General features: G+C 40.6%; 1 protein-coding gene across 9 annotated transcripts; it reads right to left on the bottom strand.

Moving 5' to 3' along the window:
* Positions 1–10,794: 10,794 nt before the first annotated feature.
* Positions 10,795–22,985, bottom strand: LOC147510542 (uncharacterized). Of its 9 annotated transcripts, none has more exons than XR_015218928.1 (12): positions 22,436–22,976; positions 21,865–22,344; positions 18,433–18,580; positions 16,813–16,923; positions 15,118–15,463; positions 14,589–14,824; positions 14,113–14,183; positions 13,407–13,585; positions 12,776–12,917; positions 12,439–12,505; positions 11,989–12,143; positions 10,795–11,073 (listed from the first exon to the last, which is right to left on the bottom strand). XR_015218928.1 is itself a non-coding variant. In XM_086602486.1 (11 exons), the coding sequence occupies exons 6-10, from the start codon at positions 14,594–14,596 to the stop codon at positions 11,995–11,997; spliced, it is 474 nt and encodes a 157-aa protein (XP_086458612.1). In that variant the 5' UTR covers positions 14,597–14,824; positions 15,118–15,463; positions 16,813–16,923; positions 18,433–18,580; positions 21,865–22,344; positions 22,436–22,985; the 3' UTR covers positions 10,795–11,127; positions 11,989–11,994. The 9 variants fall into 9 exon arrangements, 2 of the variants coding, with proteins under 2 accessions (XP_086458612.1, XP_086458611.1); XR_015218929.1 differs by having other exon boundaries at positions 12,776–12,844; XR_015218930.1 differs by having other exon boundaries at positions 12,776–12,844; positions 13,412–13,585.
* Between the last annotated feature and the right edge of the window lie 3,358 nt (positions 22,986–26,343).

The following is a 26,343-nucleotide window of genomic DNA, read 5'->3' as shown; positions in this document are numbered from 1 at the left end:
CAGCGTCGCCACCCAGGCCTGCACCCCAACAGGTCGACAGAGAGCGAGTCAACTTAGGAACTGATAATGACCCTAAGTTTGTATATGTAGGGGCTAACCTTGACCCTACACTCAAGACCCAACTTGTAAACTTTCTGGCTATGAATCAAGATGTTTTTGCCTGGTCGTATATCGATGTGCCTGGTATAGACCCTAGTGTAGCCTGTCATCGGTTAAATGTCAATCCTAATGCTAAGCCAGTTCGCCAGCGACCTCGCCGGTTATCTCTGCGCTTTCAGAAAACCATTAATGATGAAGTCAACAAACTCAAGCAAGTCGGTTTCATCAGAAAAGTGGAATACCCGGAATGGGTCGCTAACATCGTCGCGGTTCCCAAAAAGAATGGCACAGTTCGCCTCTGCGACGATTTCACGAATGTCAATCAAGAAACACCGAAAGACAGTTTTCCCTTGCCATGTATTGACCGACTTGTCGACCAAACTTGCGGACATGAACTTCTTTCCTTTATGGATGCGTATAGCGGATACAATCAAATCCCACTCGCTGAGGAAGATCAAGAGAAGACTTCATTCATTACCGAACAAGGAATTTATTGTTATAACGTCCTCCCGTTCGGCCTTAAGAACGCCGGAGCGACATATCAGCGTCTGGTAACTGACATGTTTCAGGACATGTTAGGAGAGACCATGGAGGTTTACATTGATGACATGGTCGTCAAGAGCAAAAAAGCAGTCGACCATATTACTCACCTTGAGCAAGCGTTCTCCAGATTGCGCCACACTTGAATGAAGTTGAACCCAGAAAAATGCCTATTTAGAGCGTCCTCTGGTAAATTCCTCGGATATCAGGTGTCACAGCGAGGGATCGAAGCGAATTCAGACCAAATCAGAGCGTTCTTAGATATGCCTGACCCACAGACAAAGAAGCAGATACAGAAGTTGTCCGGTATGGTCGTTGCACTTAATCGATTCATATCCCGGGCGTCAGACAAGTGTCGTCCGTTCTTACAACTCCTCAAGAAAGGTGAGCAGTTCTCATAGAACGATCAATGCCATCACGCATTCGCCACTCTCAAAAAGTACCTCACCACGCCTCCCGTTTTAGCCACACCGGTAGATGGAGAGACACGGGGCTCTCTTGGCTTATCAGATTTGATTTCGCGAATCGGCTCGGTTCTCTTCAAAGAGGAGAACCACTTTCGAAAAGCCGATCTACTTCACAAGTAAGGCGCTCGCCCGGTGAGAAGAATTATTCTTTCCTTGAGCGGGGCGTACTTGCTTTGGTGTGTATTCGCACGGAAATTCAGGCCTTACTTTCAAGCACATCCGGTCAACATACTGACCGACCTGCCACTGAAGAAACTCCTCCACAAGGAAAACAAAACTACTCGTATGGCGTTTGGGCGAGGAGCTCGGTGAACACCACATGGAGTTTGTACCTCGTGACCTCGGAAAGGTCAAGTCGTTGCCGATTTCCTCGCCGATTTTCCTGTTAGCGACCCCACTGGCGGTCGAAATGGAGCTCATTTGTTGTCAAACGGCGTGTCAAGTCGATCCCCGGTCTCTCTTTGTAGATGGCTCTAGCAATCCCGGGGGAGTGGCATCGGGTCGTTTTAGTGTCTCCCCGGCGTTATGGTAGAAAAGTCGGTTCGACTTCGACCAGCATCTTCCAATAACGAGGCGGAATCTGGCTGGCGATCATGGGCCTTCATTATGGACCATTTCGGTGTCAAGAGCTCCAAGTCTTTAGCGACTCGCAACTGGTCGTTCGCCAGATTGCTAAGGAGTACACCACTCAGGAAGGTAACCTTTCGAAGTATCTTCAGGTCGTTCATCATTTGTTGCCTTCTTTTAATAATTCTACCATAAACCATTTTTTGCGTGATGAGAACCGTCACGCAGACAGCCTAGCTTACCTAGCCACTCAAACACCGAGTTGTGCTCCACGACAACTCCTCATTGAGGTAGTCGATCGACCTGCATACCAGGTCGAACATGCCCTAGTTGTAGCCGATCTGTTCCCTCTCTCCGACGATCAGTTGCGCCAAACCTGGATGCAACCCATCATGGATTACATCCAACAGGACACGCTCCCTGTCGAGCGTGCCAAAGCCAGGCAAATCCAATATCAAGCACGTCGTTATTGCGTGTTGCATGATAAGTTGTTTATAAAATCTGCTGGTGGACCGCACTTGCGATGTATTACTCCGGAGTAGGGACAAATGATATTTGCCGAAATCCATGAGGGAGAATGTGGAAATCATCTTAGGAGGTCGTTCTTTAGCCCACAAGGCAAGGCAATTTCAAGGCTACTACGCCCCAGATGCAAACCGATGCCAAAGCATCGTTCTCAAGTGCTTAAAATGTCAAACATTCGCCATTACATCATTCAGCCGCCGCGACGCTGAACCGATCAATATAGCAAGCCCATGGCCATTTCACATGTGGGGCATGGATATTATGAACCATTCATCCCCGGAAAAGCATTGGTTTTCGGTTAGATCTTAAGCGGCGTGACTATTTCACCAAAGTGGGTCGAGGCCATTCCTTTAGCACATGTCAAAGAATCGCATGTCCGCAATTTCATCGGACTCATATCATCACCCGATTTGGAACGCCACATACACCGGTAATGGACAATGGACCCCAATTCAAAGGCGAACCGTTAAAGAATTTCTAGCTAAGTGGAAGATAGTTCATGCATTTTCTACTCCACGATGCGCTCGAGTAATGGTCGGCCGGAAGCCCGACAACAAAGCCATCTTAGAAAATTTGAAGAAAAAGATTGAAAAGAACAAAAGTCAATGGCGAACCGGTTGGAGAACATCCCGTGGGCCCATCGCACCACTGGCTTCGGTCGATCCGGCGAATCTCCATTCTCTTTGTGTTATGGCACAGAAGCTGTCATTCCCACCGAGCTCACAGTCACTACGACTCGGTCCGAGCTCGTTGAAACCGGACACAATGATTCTGTCTTAGCACGAGAGATTGATTTTCTCGAAGAACGGCGTGATCTAGCTACCATCAGAGTCGCATCTTATCAACAAACTCTGAAGAACTCCTACAATAAACGAGTCCATCCTCGATCATTCCAGCCTGGCGATCTGGTGCTCAAGAAGACGCAAGATGATTCCAAACTAGCCCCTAATTGGGAAGGTCCCTACATAGTAGAACGTGTTGTAGGCAACGGAGCGTACTTGATAAAAACTCAAGAAGGGAAATTGTTACCTCGCCCATGGAATACTTATCTACTGAAACAATTTTATCAATAAAACCTTTGTTGTTGTATTTTTTTTTTTTTTTTTTTTAAAAAGCACGATAAGTTTCAGCTTCATTTTTTTTCTTTTCTGTCTCCTAGTATAAGCTATTCCATTTACTGGCATCCAAACAATCCTCCAGCTCGCCTCCAGCGTACAACCAGTCTACTTCTCAGCTCTCACACACTTAACGCGCCATACGCTCTCATAAACGAGAACGCTCTCCGCGAGCAGACAGCTCTCCGGAGCTCATAGGCTACATAGCCTCTCCACTTCTTGTCATGTCGATGACCTATATTTCTAGGATCGACTAAACGAGAACGCTCTCCGCGAGCAGACAGCTCTCCGGAGCTCCCAGGCTACATAGCCTCTCCACTTCTTGTCACGTCGAGGACCTATATTTCTAGGATCGACTAAACGAGAACGCTCTCTGCGAGCAGACAGCTCTCCGGAGCTCACAGGCTACATAGCCTCTCCGATGCTTGTCACGATGAAGATCTATATTCCTAGGATCGACTAAACGAGAACGCTCTCTGCAAGCCGACAGCTCTCCGGAGCTCACAGGCAACATACCCTCTCCAATTCCTGTCACGTCGACAACTTATATTTCTAAGGTTGATTACACGGCAGGACGCATATTTCTCGAATCCTAAGCAGAACGCTAGCTACACACAAGTACACGGCAACATGCATACGGAACATCACCAATAAAATTATATGACCATTCGCCACAACAACTACACCCACTGATCTGCTGGGATTACCCAGAAAATCCAGATCGGTGCTCATTACAAAAATTAACCAAGTATCGAACTGCCACTTTCGTGGAAACCAGTTCTCTGCAAGAAAAGGCGACTGCTTTCGGGCAAGCCCGAAAACACAGCTCTATTGTTAACTCTCTGATAATAGGGGAAATGTAAACGAGAACTTACAATTCATGGTCGATGAGCCAAATCAAGATCACCTTATCAAATCTCACTTATGACATGCTTATCTTACGGTCTTTGCGCACTAGACGACGGTATGCAAAAGATGCCGACCTCGGCATCACATGCATCTCATGCCCTCGTTCATCATTTCGCAATTGCTTTCTTGGTAGCATCATACTTCTCATCGAGGCGTAGGGCGATACAGGCTTCGTTATCGCCCTTCTTCGCTTCGTGTCACCTTACGGCGCTTCTTAGCATAAGCGATCACCACGGCTAATTCCCTTTCTAACTCCGTCCGCGTCGATTAACGCAAAGCATTCGACCATCACATTCTGGTACTTGGTAGTCATCACCTCCAGCTTTCTCTTTTCTGCCCCCCACGCAGCTCGCACACACCCTAGCTCGACGTGAGGGTTGCCATCCACCTCAGTGTTTTGGACAACTTCTTTCAATTTATCATACCCTGCAAGAAACTGCACGAACAAAGTTAACGAATCAGTTTGCTTTAGTCACCGACATAACAGCCTAGCGTGTCGTGAACTTACCAAACAGGCAGCCATATCCATCGTCTCCAGCAACGTCTCCATGTCCTCATCTTTCACCTCTGCCTTATCACCATCCAGTACGATCCCCTTCAGAACGCTGGTCGCTATGGGCGCCGAGTGGAAGCTACATTCTGAGCGTTTCACCATACACTTCTTCCCCGTCTTCCTCATGTAGTAGAATTCTCTCCCTACATCACCACACCGTGGAGACGAACTCTCACCAGCGACTGGCCGACCTTGCCTCAGGTCGCTACACTCCGCAGCGTGACGATCAGTGTCGCCTATCCGCTGCGGCGACCTAAACACAATGCCGCTTAGTTGGGCGTCCGACCCTCTGGGCGCTTTATGGCCGCCGCCTCTACGGTCCGGCTTTTTCTCTTTTCGCGATCACCATGCACGTGTGGTTCAAACTCCATCCTCTCCATTATCAGAGGCGACGTTTCTCTCACGCTTTTTTCTCCCCTCATGAATGGATGACACCTTGCCATGATAAAACCTAGCATACAAAAGTACTGTCACATGAGATGCAGTGTTATTCCAAACTCTTCTCGACGAAATAACACTTCGGAGGAGAAGGAGCGACTGAACGAGCGGCGGCGGCGATGGTGATGATGCAAACAAAGGAGCAAAGCGAGAAGAAAGACTTAAGTTTGGGCAAGAAGGCGAGCAAATACTTTGTTGGTATTCGATGAAGCGGTTTTATGCAATAGGAAGCTTTTTTTTCCTAAAAAGCCTCATAATTACCTTGAGGGCCAAAGCGCCATCGCCCGCCATCATTATGTTCCTTGAACGCTTTCGCCTCCCCCTCCACGTGTCGCGACGCGAGGAACATTGCCGTTAAGCGGCACTAAACACAACGACGATTCGACTTCTTTCACGAACCGGGATCCGGTGACTTGGTAGCCTCGTTCGTGCACCACCTTAACGGTGCCAAGCAATTTAACAACCAGACGCTCATGCAACTTTACCAGTCATGGGCAGGGAAGTGGTCACTGCAATGCACCTGCCATGCTTTGTTATACGCAGACATAACTGTGGTCAAGCAAGCGATCTACACATAATAAGGCAACAAACAACAAGCATGGCATACACGCAAACAACGACCTGTCTTAGCAAGACTGGAACCATAGTAAGATAGCCGGGTTGCTGAGACTACTCAGGAAATCCAACCCGATTAAGCAATATTCGTCCTCACAGGAGTACCCCAAAATAGAACGGGGTACCAGATCACTCACAGTGCGGGCACAAACAAATAAAAAGACAAACTGCCCAGGTTACCCCAGGAAACCAGTTCTATTGTATCACAGCTTATAAGCTGACAGCATTACATAACGAATTTACAACTCGCTATCTCTTGGCTCGACAATTAGTTCTCGGGCATGGCGACTCATCAATCTCGGCATCTCTCCCGGTCACCATCACGAAACTCCATCCAAGTCTAAACTCATCAAAGACATCGAGCGTATAAAGACATCGGCCAGCGGTAGCACAATATCGGCATGACCTCTGAAGCGGCGGGGGCGCCACTAATCACTCCGTGCACGATCTACCCGGTGTGAGGCGTCATGGCGTGCATGATCTGTCTTCAAAGCGTTGTAATCCGCCTCGGTTCAACGAAATCTGCATCGAGCGTCATAGGCTTTGGTAGCGTCTGAGCAACCTTCTTGCGGTGTAAGGTATACTCGTTGACTACCAATTTCCGCGACGATCGGCTGCTAGGGCGTTCTCTTCCGCTCCACGTAGTTTTGCCTCGGATATTCAAACCCGGTATCTTTCGGCATCTTGGCGGACTTCGGCTTTGATGAGCTTTCTTGGATCTTCCGGTTCCTCGCGTTCCATCTTGAGGCTTCACGGACATTTTTCATTTCGTCGAATGACTTCACCACCGCTTCTCTATCGCCTCCGAACTGGGCAATCTCTTTCAATTTACGAAACCCACTTACCCGGTGCAAAAAACACGCATGGTTAATCGCCACGGAATAGCGGCGTATATCTGAAAAACGATTATATTAAACAAAGATAGACACGCATACCAAGCATTGCGCCAATCTCCATTCGTCTCGAGTTATCACCACCCTTTATCATCCGGCTCCTTACGGTTGCCATCCGGTATTTATCCGTTCTAACAAACAACCCGATATCTTACTTTCGATCACGGAAGCTCACTGATCGCCGTTTCCGCGGTTCGTTGCGGCTCCATGCTCGCCCGGAAACACAAACCGTCTTTCTAGCTTCAAGAACAACAACCGACCGCCCCTTCCCACTTTCGCCTTGCGCTGAGCTTTCACTTTTGCCACGGATGGATTCACGCCCGCCGAGGCGCACTAGACCCGCAAAAAAGTGGCCAAGTCCATAACTGCTTTCAGTCGTGCTCCACTACGGCGAAACCATAGCCCGGACCCGGACCACTGCTTATTTGGAGCTTTCCCTAAGCGCGTTGCGGCTTACTTTAGTCACTCGAGCAAAGATCTTCCTCAGAGACATAGCGCGGCCTCTTCTCCGACCTGCTCCTCGCTCGAGGGTTGAAAACCACCATTTCCAATTCCACAGGCGTATCGATCGAACCCCGCCCGGACGGAAGCTTCGATCCTCCGACCCGAGGCACCACCTCGCGAGTTAAGCGCCGCGCCGTTGCCCTCTCTTCTCGCGTTACCAAGTCACTCGTTCGCGCCTCCATTACCTCTTCCCTTGTCTGACCTCGAGCTCGATCTTTTTGCGCCTTCCTTTTTTCCCGGATCGCAGGCCCACCCTTCTCCACAAAGAAATGAGCAACTTCAGGCAACTTCGCTTGTTTTTCTTCACGGGTCAGCCGAGCGAACCTTTCTATCTCCCCGCGATCAGTTCGCTTCTTCACAGAAAACTCTGCAGCCAACGCAAGACAAGAGCCTGTTAGAACAACTATAAGTCGTTAAATAAAGTAACAACAGAAAATTTTTCCTACCCACCAGATATGTTACAAATCTTAGTTCGCAATCTACACCCGTTCACACAGTAGTTGCCAACTAGCAACAGCGGCCTCTTTGTCCAGGCCTCATTGCTTACACCATTGATCACAGTAGAACGCGTCGTCATGGTTTGCAAGCTAAAGTTCATATTTCCCGATCGCCGTACCACATTGTGCTCCATTATGTTGGATACCCCTATGTCGTATTCCCCACTCGCGTTCAGCAGGTCAAACACCTTAAACAATCGCTAGGTGTTCCCCACGAACTGACAAGGAGACTTCCAACAATGGCCCAAGAAGTCACATATCAATTTCGAGAACGGTATTTGCATATGCGCTCTCAGCTGACCTTCACAGATTATTATTCCACCGTTCGGCGGGTTGTATTCCTCACTCCGAATATTTTCACTCAACCGTGGTTCGTATATCTCCAGGTCGGGGACGTTAATCCCATACGCTACTCTCAGTTCGGGGAACGAGTTTGCAGCACGACGGTTTACACTTCTAAGGGGTACATCACTTGATGACGACATCTCCCCTCAACCCGACGATCGTCTTGACCCGCCACACCCGACCTAGATCGGTATTTCCTCATCTACCCTAACTTCATCATCCGGCCTCAGCGCCAACACTTATCGCACGCTTCTTCGTCTTCATACTCTCCGCGAACTTAATGATATCTCCGAACTTCCCTCGATCGAGTATCATCGAATCGGACATTCTAACAAGTCTTTTTATCAAATACTCCCGCTTAAACCCTACAACTTTACTATGACCTCGTATTTAGCGAATTGCACTTCGAAGAGAGGAATGCAAAGTGAAAATGGAAAGATAAAGCGTGAAGCACTCACGAGGAACCCCTCGCTTGCGTTTTTGCGGAAGAAGCAAACCACGAATACCTTTTGGTTGTCCCAAATTTGATTTTGTATAAACCGCCCGTTCGGTTACCAAGAAGTTATGATTACGACTATGCTCTAGCCAGCCGCGTGTTTCAAAGGTCTTCGCTTGTCTTTTCAGCGATTCCGGTATAAGCGCCGACGCCACGTTCTTCATCAAGCTACTCACGATTACATCGCGTGCACATCACGCCATCACTTCCCTTTCCCGCCAAATTGTCAAACCACATGATTCAAAAGTTGTGCCATACCCGTCGCGTCCTCCACCGCAGGTCGCTCATGTTCCACACGTTCTTACATTTTTCTCTCAGCAGAACGTTTCTCCTGGCATAAACACTCTACTGAGAGGGGGCTGTGTAGGGGAGTGATATCTTTATAAAGTTATCAGGCACGCGTGGAGCATAAACGAACTCACGACATCGACCTCCAAGACCGACCTGTGAGCAGTTCCCTTATGAACACACATGTGCGTAGCATAAGCGAACTCAGGGCATCGACCTCCAAGATCGATCTGTGAGTAGTTCCTTTCATGTAGGTGGTACGAACAAAGATGTCACGGAACGAACACATGGCCAAAGACAGAACGCCTCAAATAGGATCACCACCAGGGGTAATCATTACCAAAATCTTACTGGAATTTCCCACCACCGGGAAATAAGGGCGACCGTGCTAACTCCCAATCAGCACATGACCAATAATATAACCAGCCTAACACTCATTCACGATCTCCACCTTACACGTGTGTAAGAGACACACGTGTCTTCCGGATTGACTTTTCCTTTAGCCTATAAATACCACCTATTTGAACTACGTCGGGCCTGATTCCTCTCTCCCGGAGAAAGAAGAGAAAAGAAAGAGGATACGTAGGGAGTTCGCTCACAAGCGAACTCGGTCCTTCTAGAGAATCTCAACCTTCTTCCCCCTTTCTTCACAAACCTCACAGAAAACCAAAACGCTCCTTTACACCAAGTTGCACCGAAAGTTGAATCTAAAACCACAGTTTGTTTCTGTTTTCATTCTAAAACTAGCCGAGATATCCGTTCCCCACCCATGCGTGTGTGTTTGTGAGTGTGCGCCTGTGTGCATTCGACGTTAATTTGTATCAAACACGAATCATTTTTTTTTCCAGGTTGCTGAACTCACGGTCAAAGTTAGCGTGAGCAACGCCTTGACTATCTGGATGCAAGTTTGGATGAACTAAAGCTCAACAAAGAAAGCTACTGGTGGTATCGTGATCTTCGTGGTTTTGGTTCAGGTCAAGAATCTTTCTTTTCGTCTGATAGTTAAGTTTTCCTGATGTTGCTGATTTGGTTCAGTAGTAGGCGTTGCAGCAGTTGGATCTAGAAACGCATAGTATATAAATATAACATTAAACCTATACTCTGTTTCTTATATTTTATGAAGTTAGTTGTGGAACTTTCTCAATGGATGTTGCCAATGCTCAATAGTTCAAAATTTTAAATGTGTTAATAATATAGGTATGACTTATGAGTATGTCTTATTCTTGCTTTCTCTAGTTGAGAGTTTATTTATGCCTGATAATCACATCACACTTCGTGACCAATAATGGACTACTTACTAATCGAGAAAAAAAAACAGACAAATCCAGTGGACTCTGAATGCATCTAAATGAATGACCAACGGTGTATACATTTGAGATCTGACTCTTTGCCATTTTGAATTGCTATACAAGACTCAAGAGGATGCACTTGAAGTTGAACTCGAACCCACCCATATCCATGCCCCTGCACTCTCAGAATGGGAATTTCTAGTTTGAAGTTGAACTCGAACCCATACCCATGCCCCCTCACGATATTGGATCAACTTTGAGTTGGACGGTTTCGCCAAGGTCTGATTCTTGAGCATTAGCAAGCATCTTCAAGAGTTTCAGTTCGTAAAATACACACTTGGGACATCCACAACATAAACAACCGGTCAGCGTGAAACAGAACTGCTTAGACAAGGTCTAGCAAAATTAAAGATCTTTGCCAGCCGACTTGGGACGTGGAGAGAGGTCCATAATCAAACAACTGGAAAAACAAAAAGTAATATCAAATCATCGATCCATAAGTCTTAACCAATGGAGATGGAGAGCCTACGTTAGCTCGACTCCCTAACTGACAGTAAGACAGGCATTTCCTTTCCCAGGTACAGTTTTTATATCCGCTCAATTCATTTGTTGAGGAGGAACGTTCTCTTTTTCTCGTTTTCCCTTCTATGGAAATTTCCGAACAAGTTATATGGCATTAGCTATGAGCAAAAGATCTAGAAATACATTTATTCATACTTTTTGACTATAACAAGAAAGATATATAACCAGACGGTGTAGTGCCAGGTATATAGATTTATTTCATAGATTTACAACTAGTGTTGCCACAAGAAGCAATCAGAATTTCTTTAGGAGGGCCGACTATTCTTCAAAAACGTTACACCTGCAGATATTGCTGGATCCTGGACGACAGAAGCAGCTGCAGATGGTGTCTCGCTTTATCCCCTGCTAGAACTGCACTAATTCAAGGTATGTGCATCAGATGAAAGATCGGTGAACTTGTTAAGACTGCATTAATTCAAGGCATTTGCATCAGATGAAAGATCAGTGAACTTGTTCTATGGTCACACCAAAAAGAAGGCCAAATCTCATACATTGAGGTTATACTAATAAAGTTGAAACATTCTTTATCGATAAAAATACAACTTTTTTAGTAAATCATACACAGCACAATATTACACCATTACATGATACCATTAACGGCAACTCCAAGCCATTCAGAAAGAGTGAGAGAGAGAGCGTCAAGAAAAGACTCCATTTGTAACATAGGCTTCTTTGGAAACAACAAAAGTAATACTTAATTTATTTCAATATATCTATATATAAAACTGTTTTACAGAATATACATTGCATTATATATTTTCCTGTGATGATGTAATAAAAATCAGCTTTAACATCACCTACTATTAAGAAGATGCAGCTGACAGTGGAAGACAATAACTACCGTTAATTATTCCCATAGAGCTGCTAGCATCAAAATAATACTACATTACATTAAGTATGCACAAATTTAAGTAAATTACGATGATTGTGGAGACGTGCAGCATTGTCATTTGCTGGTTTTGTTTTTAATCACTAGACATCAAGACCACAGAAAACTATTACATTAAATTTGGAAAGAGTCCATGACAGAATTTAAGCCATACTCCCATTACCCATACTGTTTCTGTTAAGGGAAGGGGTATATTGTTATAATTAGATCAAACGATGCAAGATGCATATACCTTCTGATAATCTCGTCTAACCTTAACTTTGTATTTATCATTTAACCATATATGTTCTAATTGATTTCTTCTCTAGCATGTATAGTTGGTGAAAAAGGTCTAGGGCTCCATTGAAGTCGGATAATCAGAATGTAATTTTCCATACCAGGATCTAATGAGTCAGGCTTGCCATGCAGCGCAATTTGCTCAATATGTGTGCAGCAGCTGATTCCTTTGCTTCACGCGCAGTTCCCCGCAAATCCCCACCGCCAGAACACTCGAAGTCTAATCCTTGGACTGTCACATTGGATTCGAATCCACCTACAAAAGGTTTTAAAAAGTTGCTTAAACAAGCAGTTTGCACCGCTTGGAAAAAGAAAGCAGCTTGGTAATTCATGGGTTCGCCAGTGCAAAAAAAGGACACAATTATATGAGATTACGAGTGCAACCATTTTTCTCATTTATTTGATGTCAGGAAATATGGACTGGATTCAGAAACCCCTAACAAACTGTCAGATATAAAACCATATACGCAGGGTATATTTAGCAAAGACTCCAAAGAGTGTATGAACCTCCTGCATCGCAGCATAGATTCACCAAACAGTTGGAGACTTACCATTGGATGGGACCACATGATATCGTGGTAATTTCCAGTTGTTCTGAGAACATATGTCATCCAATTCCTGTAGTAAGAGACTTCTTCAGAGGAGACATGAAATATGTATATAAAAAAATTTATTCTGAGTCTAGGTGACTTGGTTGCTGGGAAAATGTTCTTGAGGAAAAAAGCCTTTTAAATGACACTTTCCAGAAAAGAAGATTTTCCAGAAGGATTTTCCCATCAACCAAGCACTCCATTGGAGTATCATAGATAATTGCTGTAGAAAACATTATTAAATACTCTGAAAAGGGATATTCAGGAGTCAGCCACTGAGACCAGATAAAGGTGTTACCTAATGTTCGAAGTTTCCATATCTTCTTGATTACAACACTAGATGACCAATGCAGTGATGGACTCTGCCCTGACAGAAAAAGTCATCCAAATGTAGAAAAGGTACATCGTACATTAACGAGATACAGTATGGACGTTTTCATCTGCAGTTTTAATTTGGATTGCTCAAGCATAAGAGCCTATGAAACAACTGAGCAGAGTAAGGCCATAGGAGCTCATTGTGTTTTTTCACTTTTTGAAACTGTCCCATTAAGGCACAGTACCTATAATCCCCCATGGGACAGCACCAAGACCGTTACATGGAACTAGAGTCAAGCATTGGGTACTGTAGACCTACATACAAGGATTCGTTTTGTTTTAGAGGGTTTCATTTATTTTTCTTCTTTTCCTTTTCTTTCCGTTAACAATTTAGTGGTTCTTTTTCCTTCTTTTCTTTGTATATCACTGATCACTAATGCTGCATTCGGGTTATCTCTTGTGCTATTGATGGACTTTAGGGTGCACCCATTCTACACCTTGCAAAGTTGCAAAGGAAGTTTGTTCCTCTTATATTTTTGACGTTTAACTCCAGAAAATTATGGAAACAAATTTTGGTTGAGATGTAACTATTGGGAATTAAAAAAAGTACTTGCCTGACATGGATTTTGTGATATTAGAATGGCCTCAGATAATCTTTTTCTCTTGACACCTTTAAGTGGTTCTTCGATGTGGAAATGCGGCTCTTCATGAGTTCTTGTAGCATCTTTTGAGCAGGCAACATTGCAAGCTTGTATTACAGATTCAATCTTCAACATCAAGTCATCTTCGCTACCTACAAAATTGTAAGTTCTATGTAATGCCCATCTCATACAGTAATAGGCTGGGAGAACATTCTGGAGGCTCAAGAAGGTCTAACTGTCTAAGTAATGATTTTGACATGTTGATTCCACAATCCATGCATCTCAGTATCGGAATGGTCGGTCATTTGATATTATAGCAAATGGCTAACTATTTGACGGCGCGGGTTTGTACATAGGCCATTCATAAAGTATGTACAGAAAACAGTACATCATTGTGAAACATAATCAGTTATGTCAATGGTCGTGCAGTGAAGGGAATAGAATTGTGACTGCTTGGAGTTTGTAGAACAAAAAATACAGTGGTTCAACCCCTTCACGTCCAACTTCTTGTTCTAGCTAGAGAGTATATTTGGACAAGCAGTAGAAAAGTCGTGATAAGTTTGCCTTTTTAGAAGGAGCTACTAATGAGTGTTCAGTCTATCAGTCGGTTACGCATGCAGATGATAGAAAATTAAGGGACACAGCAAACATATAAAAGGTTACAAGGAACTGATAATACCACTTAGTATTGTCTGAAGATTTTTTTTCGCATTGGGCAATCTCATCCTCCAGTTGGCGCTGCTGATGATACTGCAAATATAACCAAACTATCTTCATAATGACGTGAATTAGAAGTGTAAATTAAGCAAACAGTCGATGAAGGTACGGCACATGCAATAAAGCAGGCCAATACTCTATTGGCCCCATATTATAGTTATCCAAAATCAGAAGTCAAACCAGTTACACGTTGGGGCAGCTAAACATGTTCTTTGATTCTCTTGATAGCTATTAAGAATGTTTTGATATGCCCAAAATACAATATATACAGAATTAAAGTACATCAAAACTTTAGTTCTCAACATAAGGGGTGTCATGTACAGTACACAATCTGTGTAGCCATCCCTTCAGTTTCCAACACATCCATACATGTTCATGTTTACTCAATTACATCTACAAATCTGAATTTATTATAAACATCAAGAATATAGTACATACCAGCTCATTTCTTTGCTTTAAAAGAAGTCTCAAGGCAGCTCTCAACATTTCATCCCCCTTTGAAGCCAATATAGCTTGTAATTTGTCAAGATCTTGAGAATCAGACTTGCAAGGAACTAGAGAATGATCTCCTTTGGGTGCACTATCCTTTGGGTGCAATTATCACGTCCATCAGAAACCTTAACATCTATGCTTCCGTTACTGTAAGCTTTCCGAACTGGCTCAACCATATCATCCTGTGAAATTAGAAAAGGCTCTCATATCTAAAAAAGATCCTAAAAAAAGAGGCTTTATGAATTGTTTGTTTACACTTCTTCTATGCAAACAGAAGGGATTTTAGATGTTGATCAGTGACCACTATGAGCTAAGGAGGTAACATAAACAGTATAACAAATGCCCATGTTTCATTGAAGGGAACTTCTGGAAATAGCAATAAGAGTGACCCTAAGCAATGTATCACAACGGGCCATTGTTTGCTGTCATGGGGAAAAAAAAACTTAACAAAAAGGTCAATAGTGGAAAAATATACCTCGATTATGGAGCCATTTTCAGTAGATCTGAATTCACTTTCAGTAGCAACCTCTGTTGAGTTATCAACACGCATTTTCAAAGTTGTCTTTTTTTCGTGACTAGGATCGGAAAATTTGGTTGATTCACCCTTGTCTCTAATGTGCTGTCTGCTCAAATGATAGTTGCCATCCACTCTCTGGTCCAAATTTTCACTTTTAATTGTTTTGAGGTCTGAAGAATATGCAATTCTGCAATTATTTGTAGATTTTTCAGTGACTATTATAGTCAAAACTTTATTGTGACTTGGTGAGTAGTCCTTGTTAACGATTTCTCCCGTATTTACTGAAGCATTCCCTAACATTTCCCTGCAGCGAATAAATAATCATTTCAGCTGGATAGTAATTAGCAAAATAGCACGTTCTGCAACAGCACTGAATAAGTTATAGGAAAATGAAAAACAGATGTATTCCAAACATAGAGTTCACAAGGTAGACTAGAGGCCCTAGATAATATCGGTTAGATATATCGGATATATCGGATAGGCCAAAGTTTCTAAAATATCGGGCTGATATCCGGAATGCAAAACGAGGCCGATATACGCCGAAAAGATATAAATATATTGAAATCGAAAAAATTAATTGCATTAATATGAGAAACAATGATATTTTTTTAATAGGTGCAAAACGAGGCCACGGAAGATATTTGAAATCAATTAATGTAAATGAGAAAAGGTACGGGTTTGTAATTAATCTACGAATAGAATAGAAGGAGAAAAACTAGAACAGACCTACAATGACAACCATACCCAGACCGACAAACAATCAAGGCACTCACTCAAGGCCCACCAACCAATTAAGAATCTTAAAACAAGATATTTCCCCTGGCTAAATATGGTAAAAAGGAACTTTATATAGAAGATGACTTCTGGAGGTGCACAACTATACCCAGAAAGAGCCCCCTAACATGCTCGAGGCCTCGAGCCATCTACGCAACAAAATTGTTATTGGGACCAAACTCCATCTGCCTGCCCCTGGGCAGGAAAATGGGCTTGCATGCAAAGGAGTAAGGAAGACCTTCACCTAACCGGGACTAAACCAAGATAGATTAGACTCCCAATGAAAGCAGACCACCTGCCAAAAGAAAGAGCAATGCAAAAGGCCACAGTTGACCAGCTCCACTTCAGAAAAGCATAAACACAATAATCATAAGTTCTACCTCCAAATCCGCATTCCTGAGTTTATCTAAGGGAGGCGAGGCAGTTTGCCAAAATAATAGCGCCTAAGCATCGCCTTTGACAGCATAGCTAGTACTACCTTTGTCTCTGCATGCACATGACCTCACGCTACCTCAAAGGCTATGCCTTATATGTCAGGCCACAGTGAGCCTATTAGGCCTTTTGTTTTGTTTGTTTTATATTTTTTTCCTGAGATTCTTTAATCTGAAAGGAATGATGGGGTTGTCTTTGTTGTTCTCTTTGGTTAATTCTTTATTCTTTTTGTTGTTCTCTAGGTTGTTTTTGTTATATTGGGATAGCTCGTCCTAATTCGTAAATACTTCATGTGCTAATACATATATTGGTCATTTACTCTTCAAAAAATGAAAAAACGGATAATACCTATGAGCCAGTGTATTGGGCTTATCTGAAGTTTTCTTTTGAATATAAAATGCAACAATCACAAGAGATGATATAAAATAAAATGTATCTAAATATTACCTAGAAAACCAGTCTCTTATTATCCCAGCATAAGGTAGCAAATGGAAATACTCAACAGTGTTGGCCACGAGGCAACTGTTGCCAGTCTTCTTGACCAAAGGACCTTGCAAGCTTCAATATTAAATAATTTCATCCACAATAAGCATAAGAAGAATAAAGTCAAATACGCATCAATAAAAGAATATATATGTGCAGTAGACCCAGTTTTCCTGATGGGGGAATTTAAAGTCTTGAGCAATGCATAACACAAATCTTAAGGGCCGCAAATCTCCTATTCTATACATGTTCAATTTCAATCCATCCTGAAATATGCCAGTAACAGGTTTCCATCAGATAAAACAATTACTGCAGACTTTCTTCCCCTTGTGCAGTGGGTGATGGTCAAGACATCACATTTCCATAACCAGATCAAATTGCCCACATTTGCCTTTGTGCAAAGAATTGTTTGTCAACACAAAAGGAGTATACATTAAGTCACTGCAACACTATTTAGAAGGAAAACCTACGTACTTTAAAATGTCTTAGAGCCTATTGGACACTGCTGTTAAGTGTTAATGATATCAACGACATACTAGATGTCATATGAACGGCTCATTCAACTTTAGCAACAACAGTAATGTTGAATGGTAGTAATAACAACTAACAAGGAATGTTGAAGCACCATCTCTAAGATTCAACTAAGCCTAAACTCATCCAATCACAGCGAACTTGCTCCCTACACTTTTTAGATTCAACACTTAATCTAGTAGCAGTAGCAGTAGTAGTAGTACAAAAAACAATAATGTCTAATCTTAGGCTTAGCCTCCCACAGTAGAAGGAATGTGGCAGCACCATCTCTAAAATTCAACCAAACCTAAGCACATCCAATCACAGGGAAATTGCTGCATCCACTATTAGATTCAGCTCTCTTCACCAAAAGCTGGCATAGTCAAGTAAACCTTTTCAATTTGTCCAGATGGCTCAACTTATCTTAAAAAGAGAAATGAAGAAGGAAGCTTTCCGATGACAGACGGTTTGAATTGAACCTCTGTGATTGAACATTGGGCCAATACCTTCAACCTACTACAACACCAACACCAACAACACCCCCGCCCTGGTTTTTCAACTTAGCTAAGTAAATTTGAGGCAGGAGATAGAAAGTCCCATAAAAGAATGGCTCTATGGATGAGAAAAGAGGTGGAGAGTTGCATCACAAAAAACAGTGTCTAACCTTCTAGGCTCGTTTGCGCCTGCCTACATGTATAAGCACTAGTATAGAACAAATTTTTTCTAGTCTAAACTTTTCTGTGAATCTTTTTAAAAATATCATGGAGGAGTTCAAATCAAGAAATCCAGAATATACAGAACTACAGAACAGTCTCATATGTAGTCCTTTGCAAAAAAGAATCCAATTCAATTTCATTTAAATTTGTTCTAAAGGAAATCTTTGGATATTTAGTACTTGCAACACAAAAGAAGATATGCATAAATGGTTTTACTTTGATCACTCTAATTGTATTAAGGTCCAGACTAAGGTTATACAATAGGTAACCATGTTATCACCCAATGCATACGTTTGGCACCATAAAATACTTCCGTTTTAAGAAATACAGCGAAACAGCGTAATAAAGAGCGCCAAACCTGTCAATAGCATCTTTGATAGGAACCTGAAAAATATCACTGTTGGCTGCTTTAGACTTCATTATAAACAAGCAAGCAGTGGTCTTCTCCTCACTTAATGAGTAGGTAACATGACTTTCCAATATGATGAGTTCTTTTGGATCAATACCTGTTTGAAAAACATATTTCAGGGTCAGCAGCTCCCCACCTAAGTGTACAAATAATGCCCGATGTGACTGGTGCATTACAAATATTGAAACCAGGATCCTAGAATCTAATTTTCTGTTATTTCCTTCTTATCTATAGTTTCTAAATGAATAACCTTTTGCAATTCTATCTTCTTTTATTTATTTATTTATTTTCCTTTTCTATACACATGTCAGGCAGTCAGTGAAATGTATGCATAAAACACCAGAAGAGAGTGGCCACAAAAGCCTCACTACATAACACAAACACAAAATCTAACGCAGAAGACATGTACAGCAAATGTGACAAGAACAACCCCCCTCCCCCCCACCCGCAAAAATAGATAAAGAAAGAAAGAAAGAAAGAAATCTCTCTCTCTCATAGTCAATTGTACGAAAAAATCAGTGTTGTCTTTGTGAGTGTGTTCTGGCATCATCAGTTTCTTCAAAAGAGTGTTTCTCGGTCGAGGTTGGTCATACACAATCCAACACTCGACGAACAATATATTGGGGATTCATTGTATCCTGAGAGAATATTTCTGTATACCCCGTTGTGTGTTCACGGTTTCTACTGAAGGGGAGAAATATTGCTTAAAAGATAGCTGATTCTCTGCACCTTGAAGTCAATGAACACCCTTTTTCTCTTGTGTTCTCATTCATAGTATTGCAACCCTCGATATACAACACTACATGTGGTGTGTGATGATTTTGACAATAAGTACAAAGAAATTAGTTGCAAACTGCTTCCTATTGTCAGTGAGCTCATCATTGTCATTTTTTATGGAGACCTGGAGTAACTCCATGGGACCTAGGGTGCATTGTGTTGTTCGTCAGTCAGTGAAAGATTTCTTGATTCCCTGGGGTTTAAGGGTCTACTCTTCTTAGAGGTGTAGACTGTGGAGCGTTCTACTGCTATCACATGCATTCCAGTACATATATTTGGAGGACATTTCATATTTTGGTCAAACTATTGAGACATAATGGTATTCAGACCATTCTATCTTATAGACATCATGTGCCTTTTCAAAACATCTTGGTGTCGCTTCGTTCCAAGTGTTGTGCCTCCTCAAATAGGCGCAACTTTTAGACACACCTATTTACCATGCTGTTGAAATGGTGCCTGCTTGCAAGGCCCAAAATATCGCCGATATATGATATATCGGCGATATATATCATTTTTTTGGTACACCGACATGGATATATTCGATATATCTCAACCAAATATTGAATCTTTTTTTTCCCGATATATATCGCAATTTCCGATATAACGATATATATCGACCGATATATACGATATATCCGATATAAATTGTTGACTTTGACCGATATTGTTGACTTTGACCAAATATTGTTGATTTTGACCGATATATTAACGATATTTCCGATATAATCGATGATATTTCCGATATATCGACATACAAAACAAAATTTTGACTGGTCAACAAAAAAATAGATATTTTCGATATATTCAATATATATCGGTTTTTGGGTACATCAAAATATTCACCGAATTCGATATTTTGGGCCTTGCCTGCTTGTTTCAATTGAGTTTCTAACAGGTGTGACCACCATACTCAAGTAACCATTTCTCATTTCTCATATGGACAAGTGTCAGGTTCACTTAATTTCCACCTATGTTCAATCAACCATCTTTGTTTAAACAATATATTAAGTCATATATTATTTAAACCAAAACCATATTGCGCCAAGACCATTGCAATGGCCATTGGTGGTTAAACTGTTAAAGTTACTGGACATCCATCAAAATGGACACAAAATAGTGCACCTCAAGCACTTCGTCGACTTTCCATTCAATCAGAAAATCCGAGCATCTTTGCAAGTATAAACTAAATAAGATCAAACCATATATCTTGAAAATTTCCAACATGAAGAAAGACACGTGACAATGTATTTTTCCTGACCAGTTATCAGTGCTAGGAAAATCTCGCCAGTACTACCTCGGAGATTAATCAGGAGATGAAAACACAGGGAAAAACGGGAGGATTTCCCATCTAGCATATACCCCATAGCCAACGATCTTTATTCGGTCTAACAACAGGAATCGCTTCCAACCTCAAGATGAGGGCAAAAAACTCTGTCATGGCGACATGAATCCCCAGATGGCAACAAATATTACCATTATTTTGACCGCATGTATCACAAATAGGCTGATACGTGAAAACTTTAATGGCATAGAGTCTTGGGTCCAAAAATAACATTCTCTCAGCTACCCATACATCCTCCCAAAATCTAATTCTAGTCCCATTTCCTAAACCATACTTGATCTCTCTCTGAAATCCCACATGACCATTCTGGATACCCTTCCACACCCCACATGCACAAGAATCCGGACTCTGTCCACTGTACAACCTTAGGTTGGTCCCACGGAATCTAGATTTGAACACTTGCCTCCACAACCTACCTCGCTCCACCCCTAATCTCCAGGAACCATCTTCCAATTAGAGCCAAACGAAACTCTAGAAACATTAAACCCCAGTCCCCATCTCTCTTGGACAAACATGCAAAAATCTTCTGGTTATACCTGTGGTTCTCCTGATAGTCCTCTCAACATTTTAACAACACTTTGAGGTATCCAAAACAGGGACGTAAAGTACACCGGAAGGCTAGATAATGAGCTCTTAATCATAACCCCTCTTAATATGGAACACCCTTGCTGCCCTTCGGATTTTAATTATCACGAGGATATAACTTCAATCAATGTTTCAAAGGCTGGAGGTGGAGGCAAGATTTAGACATTATAAGTACAATAAAAAATAATAGAGCATCTACGAACTAACTGTAACAAAAATGAGTAACACATGGTGGTCATTTGACAATTGGAAAAATTGACATTTATTAGAAAGTCAAATATAGAAAACAAGGGAGCTTGAGATGAATGAGTTCTATCACGTACAAAAAAATAAAATAACCACTTTCTCTGTTACAAATTGAATCTTGTTCATATCTTTGGTGAATATATTTGAAGGAGCATAAAAACAAATGAAATCGAAATCTAACTATGAACAAGTTCTTAGATCACGAATTTATGACTTCTTTGGCATACAAAAAATAAATCAATAAGCTAATAATAGCAAGACTTGCTGGACAAAAAAAGAAACTGTACTTATATGACCTAAAATGGCAGTGTGTTAATAGGATGAACTAGCAGCACAACAACAACAACAAAAAATTAAGAAAGGCATCTACAAAGGCCACATATATGTTGTTTAAATATTCAATAACATAATACTGAAGAGAGGTACTGCACCTGTTGTTTCCTTAACAGCAGACAATGCAAGTTTCTGCAAACAAGTTTCATCAGTATTCAGAGTTACGACAGGCGATTTGGTCCTTCTTTTATTTTGAGTTTTCTTTTTTGAATCCACTACACCTGAATTATCATTGCATTTAGTAACATTTTGTTCGAGTGGTTACCAAACCCCCTGTGTAATGGGACTGAATAGAAGAAAGCAGTTTTCTTCCATAGAATCGGTTAAAAAAACCGCAACTTTGGCAATTGGCCACCCTTCCATGCTTGGCAAATCTTTCAATGTATCTAACCTTTTACATACATTGCAAGCATCAAACATTTCTTTTTCTGTAATAGACATATCACGATTGCATTTCTTTTTCAACTGTAATAATAGATTCGGCTTGGCATTTACAGCCACTTTGCAGAAAGATTCCACGTCAAGAAACTCCTGTTTTGGAAATTGTTTCCTATGGTAGTAGTTGTATACTAATACAACTGCACGCATATAAACAGTAAAAACAAAAACAAAAACAGAATCAGTACATAATGAATTGAAAATATTATAAAACAATGTTGGGTGGTTTACCTGGTTGGCAACGGATTGCTGGAGAGAGAGAGGGGAAGGGGCATTTTTGTTAGGAGTAGAGGGTAAAATAGGATCAAGGAAATAATCCATGAGTGCCTCAACAACGTCCTCAGTCCCAACTACTACTGTTTCTTCTTCTACTGGTGAGCAACTCATCGTTATGATGTCAGGGCTTTTTTTTTTTTTGAGACACTACTACTACTACTACTTATGCTGCTGCTGCTCCAGTTGGGTGGTTTTTCAAGGATTCTGCTCACGGGTTTATTTTGACAACTTATTGGGCCGACGAGTCACCATCAGAAAATGCATAAAGGTTAACTTAAAATAAAATGATTAAGAGTACTATTTCCACCAAATTGCATACCAGTTACATCTATTCTAACCGTTCCAACTGGTATCATCTCTCTTGCCTCTCAACCAAAAAAACCAAATGTTTTTATTTTAGTTTAGGCAACTATCATTGTTGTTTGCTCATCTAATTTGAGTTTGGGCAACCACCATTGTTAAGAAAGTGAAATTTTCTCTCTTGCTCTCATCTCTCGCCAGCGCGCCATTGTTAAGAAAATGAACCATTCTCATTGTGGAAGAAGCTAATCACTCGCCAAAGTTCTCATTGCGAAGAAAGTGAATCACTATAGATTTGTTTATATCTATTATATTTGTTTTAATTCATTTTATTCAATTTCATTTAGAATGTTCATGGATAGATTGCATTTAGATTGCGAATAATAGTTTTGATTACTATTCCATTGCCTTAAATGCAATGCAAGGTTGTTTGGAAGTACCAAAACGAAGTATTGTTTGAAAAAGCTCCAAACAACCTAGTGAGGTCATTTGAATGTTTTTTTTTTAAATATTTTTTGTATGAGTTAATACAAGATTTTGAGTTATTTGAATTGGGCATGGAGAGATCGTTTTGAATGATTTGAGAGTTATGTTGAGTGTTTGAAGCTAGGTTACATGGACACGCCATAATTTAAAAAAAATCTGATACGAATTGTCCAATTTGATTTAGATTTTATTAAACTTATTATAGTTACATACTAATACTTTTTTTTTCCTTTGTAGCAATGGCTCCTCGATCAAAGAATGTCAACAATGTAACGAAAATGGCATTCAAGGGTGTGCATAAGTTGTTTGGTGGCGGCGGTTCCTCTTCAGATGCATTCGTTCATTCAATCAAATGTTTTGTATTAAATCTAATACAAAACATTTGATTGAATGAACGAATGCATCTGAATGCAAGCTCACTTGTAGATGTATTCGTTCAATCAATCAAGTGTTTTGCATTAAGTCTAATGCAAGTTCACTTGTAGATGCATTTAATAAATTAGTCAAGTGTTTTGCATTCATTCTAATGCAAGCTCACTTGTAAATGTGTTCAATCAATCTAGTGTTTTGCATTCATTATAAAGGAAACTCATTTGTAGATTCATTTAATCAATTAAATATTTTACATTCGTTCTAATGAAACCTCACTTGTAGATGCATACAATTAATCAATCAAGTGCTTTGCGTTCATTCTAATGCATGTAGATGCATTCAATCAATCTAGCGTTTTATATTTATTCTAATAGAAGCTCACTTGTAGATGCATTCAATTAATTAAGTGTTTTGTATTTATTCTACGAGCTCGTTATATGAACTCCACATTATATAAACTCCAAATGAACTCCACCACCAAAGATTTATAAGATGAATTGAGGGCTGATGTTTAGTGAAGATAGTCTTTTAATAATAGAGAATCTTCTTACAAAAAATCAGCCCAAACATAAATGTTTAACCTTGTCAAAATTTGTTTTGAAATTTGAAAAATCTAGACTGCGGATAATTTTATAACATTGCAAGCAAATTTTGATACGTCTAGATATATATCTTCGAATGTGCTGATTTTTTCTAAGGATGATCTATATTGTGGCACTAACATCTCCACCAAAAATCAGCTTCTAATTCATTGTTTTTCATGGTGGAGTTTGTATAAGTGGAGTTCATATAACGGGCAGGTTGATTCTAATGCAAGCTCACTTGTAAATGCAATCATTCAATCAATCAAGTGTTTTCATTTATTCTAGTAGAAACTCACTTGTATATACATTAAATCAAGTGTTTTGCATTCATTCTAATGAAAGCTCAATTTTAGATGCATTCAATCAATCAATTGTTTTGCATTCATTCTAATGCAAGCTCACTTGTAGATACATTCAATTTATCAAGTGATTTGCATTCATTATAATGTTAGCTCTTTTGTACGTCTGCATTCAACCAATCAAGAGTTTTGCATTTATTCTAATCTAAGCTCATTTGTAGATGTATTCATTCAATCAATCAAGTGTTTTCCATTCATTCTAATGCAAGCTCACTTGTAGATGTTTTCAATCAATAAAGTGTTTTGCAATCATTCGATCTAATGCAAGCTCACTTGTAAATGCATTCATTCAATCAAGTGTTTTGCATTCATTTTAATGAATGCTCTCTTGTAGAGTCATTCTTTCAATCAAGTGTTTTGCGTTCATTCTAATGCAAACTCACGGGTTGATGCATTCAATTAATAAAGTGTTTTTCTTTCAATCTAATGAATGCTCACTTGTGGATGCATTCAATCAGTAAAGTGTTTTGCATTCATTCTAATACAAGCTCACTGGTAGATGCATTCAATCAATAAAGTGTTTTGCATTCAATCAATCAAGGACTTTGTATTCATTCAAATGCAAGCTTGATCACTGGTGGATGCATTCAATCAATCTATTGTTTTACATTCATTTTAATGGAAGCTCACTTGTAAATGCATCCAATCAATCAAGTGTTTTGTATTTATTCTAATGCAAGCTCACTTGTAGATTACTTCAATCAACCAAGTGTTTTGCATTCATTATAATGCAAGCTCACTTGTAGATGACTTCAATTAATTAAGTGTTTTGCATTCATTATATTGAATGCTCTTTTGTAAAGTAGTTCATTCAATCAAGTGTTCTGTATTCATTCTAATGCAAACTCATTTGTAGATGACTTCAATCAACCATAATGCAAGCTCACTTGTAGATGACTTCAATCAACCAAGTGTTTTGCGTTCATTCTAATACAAGCTTTGTAGATGCATTCAATCAATCAAGTGTTTTTCATTCATTTTAATGAATGCTCTCTGGTAGATTCATTCAATCAATCAAGTGTTTTGCATTTATTCTAATGTAAGCTCACTTGTAGATCCATTCAATCAATCAAGTGTTTTGTATTCATTATAATGCAAGCTCACTTGTAGATACATTTTGCTAAATTAGAATTTTAGGCATGAGGGAAAAAATAAGAAGCTCCCGCTATTTTATTTCTCCTGCTCAAAGACTTAAATTAAATAAAACTTATATATCTCTCTCTCCCCAAAAGAGTAATATTAGGGTTTTTTTTATTCCGTCATGGGAAAAAATTGCATAAAAGATGGATTATTAGAGTGGTGTTCATATTGTTCTACATAGGGCAGCCATGTTTAATTTGCTTACATTATTTGGTTTGATCCTCGTTTAATCGCCTTGAAACTCCATCATTTCTTCTGAACAATATCATTTCTTCCGAACAATATCTCGTTCGACTACTAGGTTGAGAGTTACATCTTATTCATTGGGACATGTTTTTTACCTTTATTGTTGTTGTCTCATTGGTATTGTTTTCCACTAAACCTCTATCATGCAAGGAACTATTCTTAGAACATGCCCTGTTACATGTGGTATGTTATCGTTTAATAAGGTATTAAGATGTTATTTAGGGTGCATTGGCTGGTTCTTGTTTTACCAGGGTCCTTTGTTGGATATGATGTGTAGCATGCCTTATACGTCACGCGCGCCCGCGGTTCTTGTTTAAGGAACATGGGGTGTGACGCATAGTTGGATATTATGCTTCGTCTGCTCGACTTTGTGTTT

This window comes from Coptis chinensis, chromosome 3 (assembly GCF_015680905.1).
Source record: "Coptis chinensis isolate HL-2020 chromosome 3, ASM1568090v1, whole genome shotgun sequence".
NCBI lineage: Eukaryota > Viridiplantae > Streptophyta > Magnoliopsida > Ranunculales > Ranunculaceae > Coptis > Coptis chinensis.
Note: the sequence above shows the minus strand (reverse complement) of the source record. Positions and strands in the feature narration are given on the sequence as shown.

Bases quoted from the DNA above. Each gene is read 5' to 3' on its own strand.
- LOC147510542 (XM_086602486.1), bottom strand. The intron at 13,586-14,112 runs GTATTATCAGTT...ACAATTTTGTAG, and splicing joins TCTTCAGACAATACTAAGTG to GTAGCGAAGATGACTTGATG. The intron at 12,506-13,406 runs GCAAGTACTTTT...CTCTTACTACAG, and splicing joins TATCACAAAATCCATGTCAG to GAATTGGATGACATATGTTC.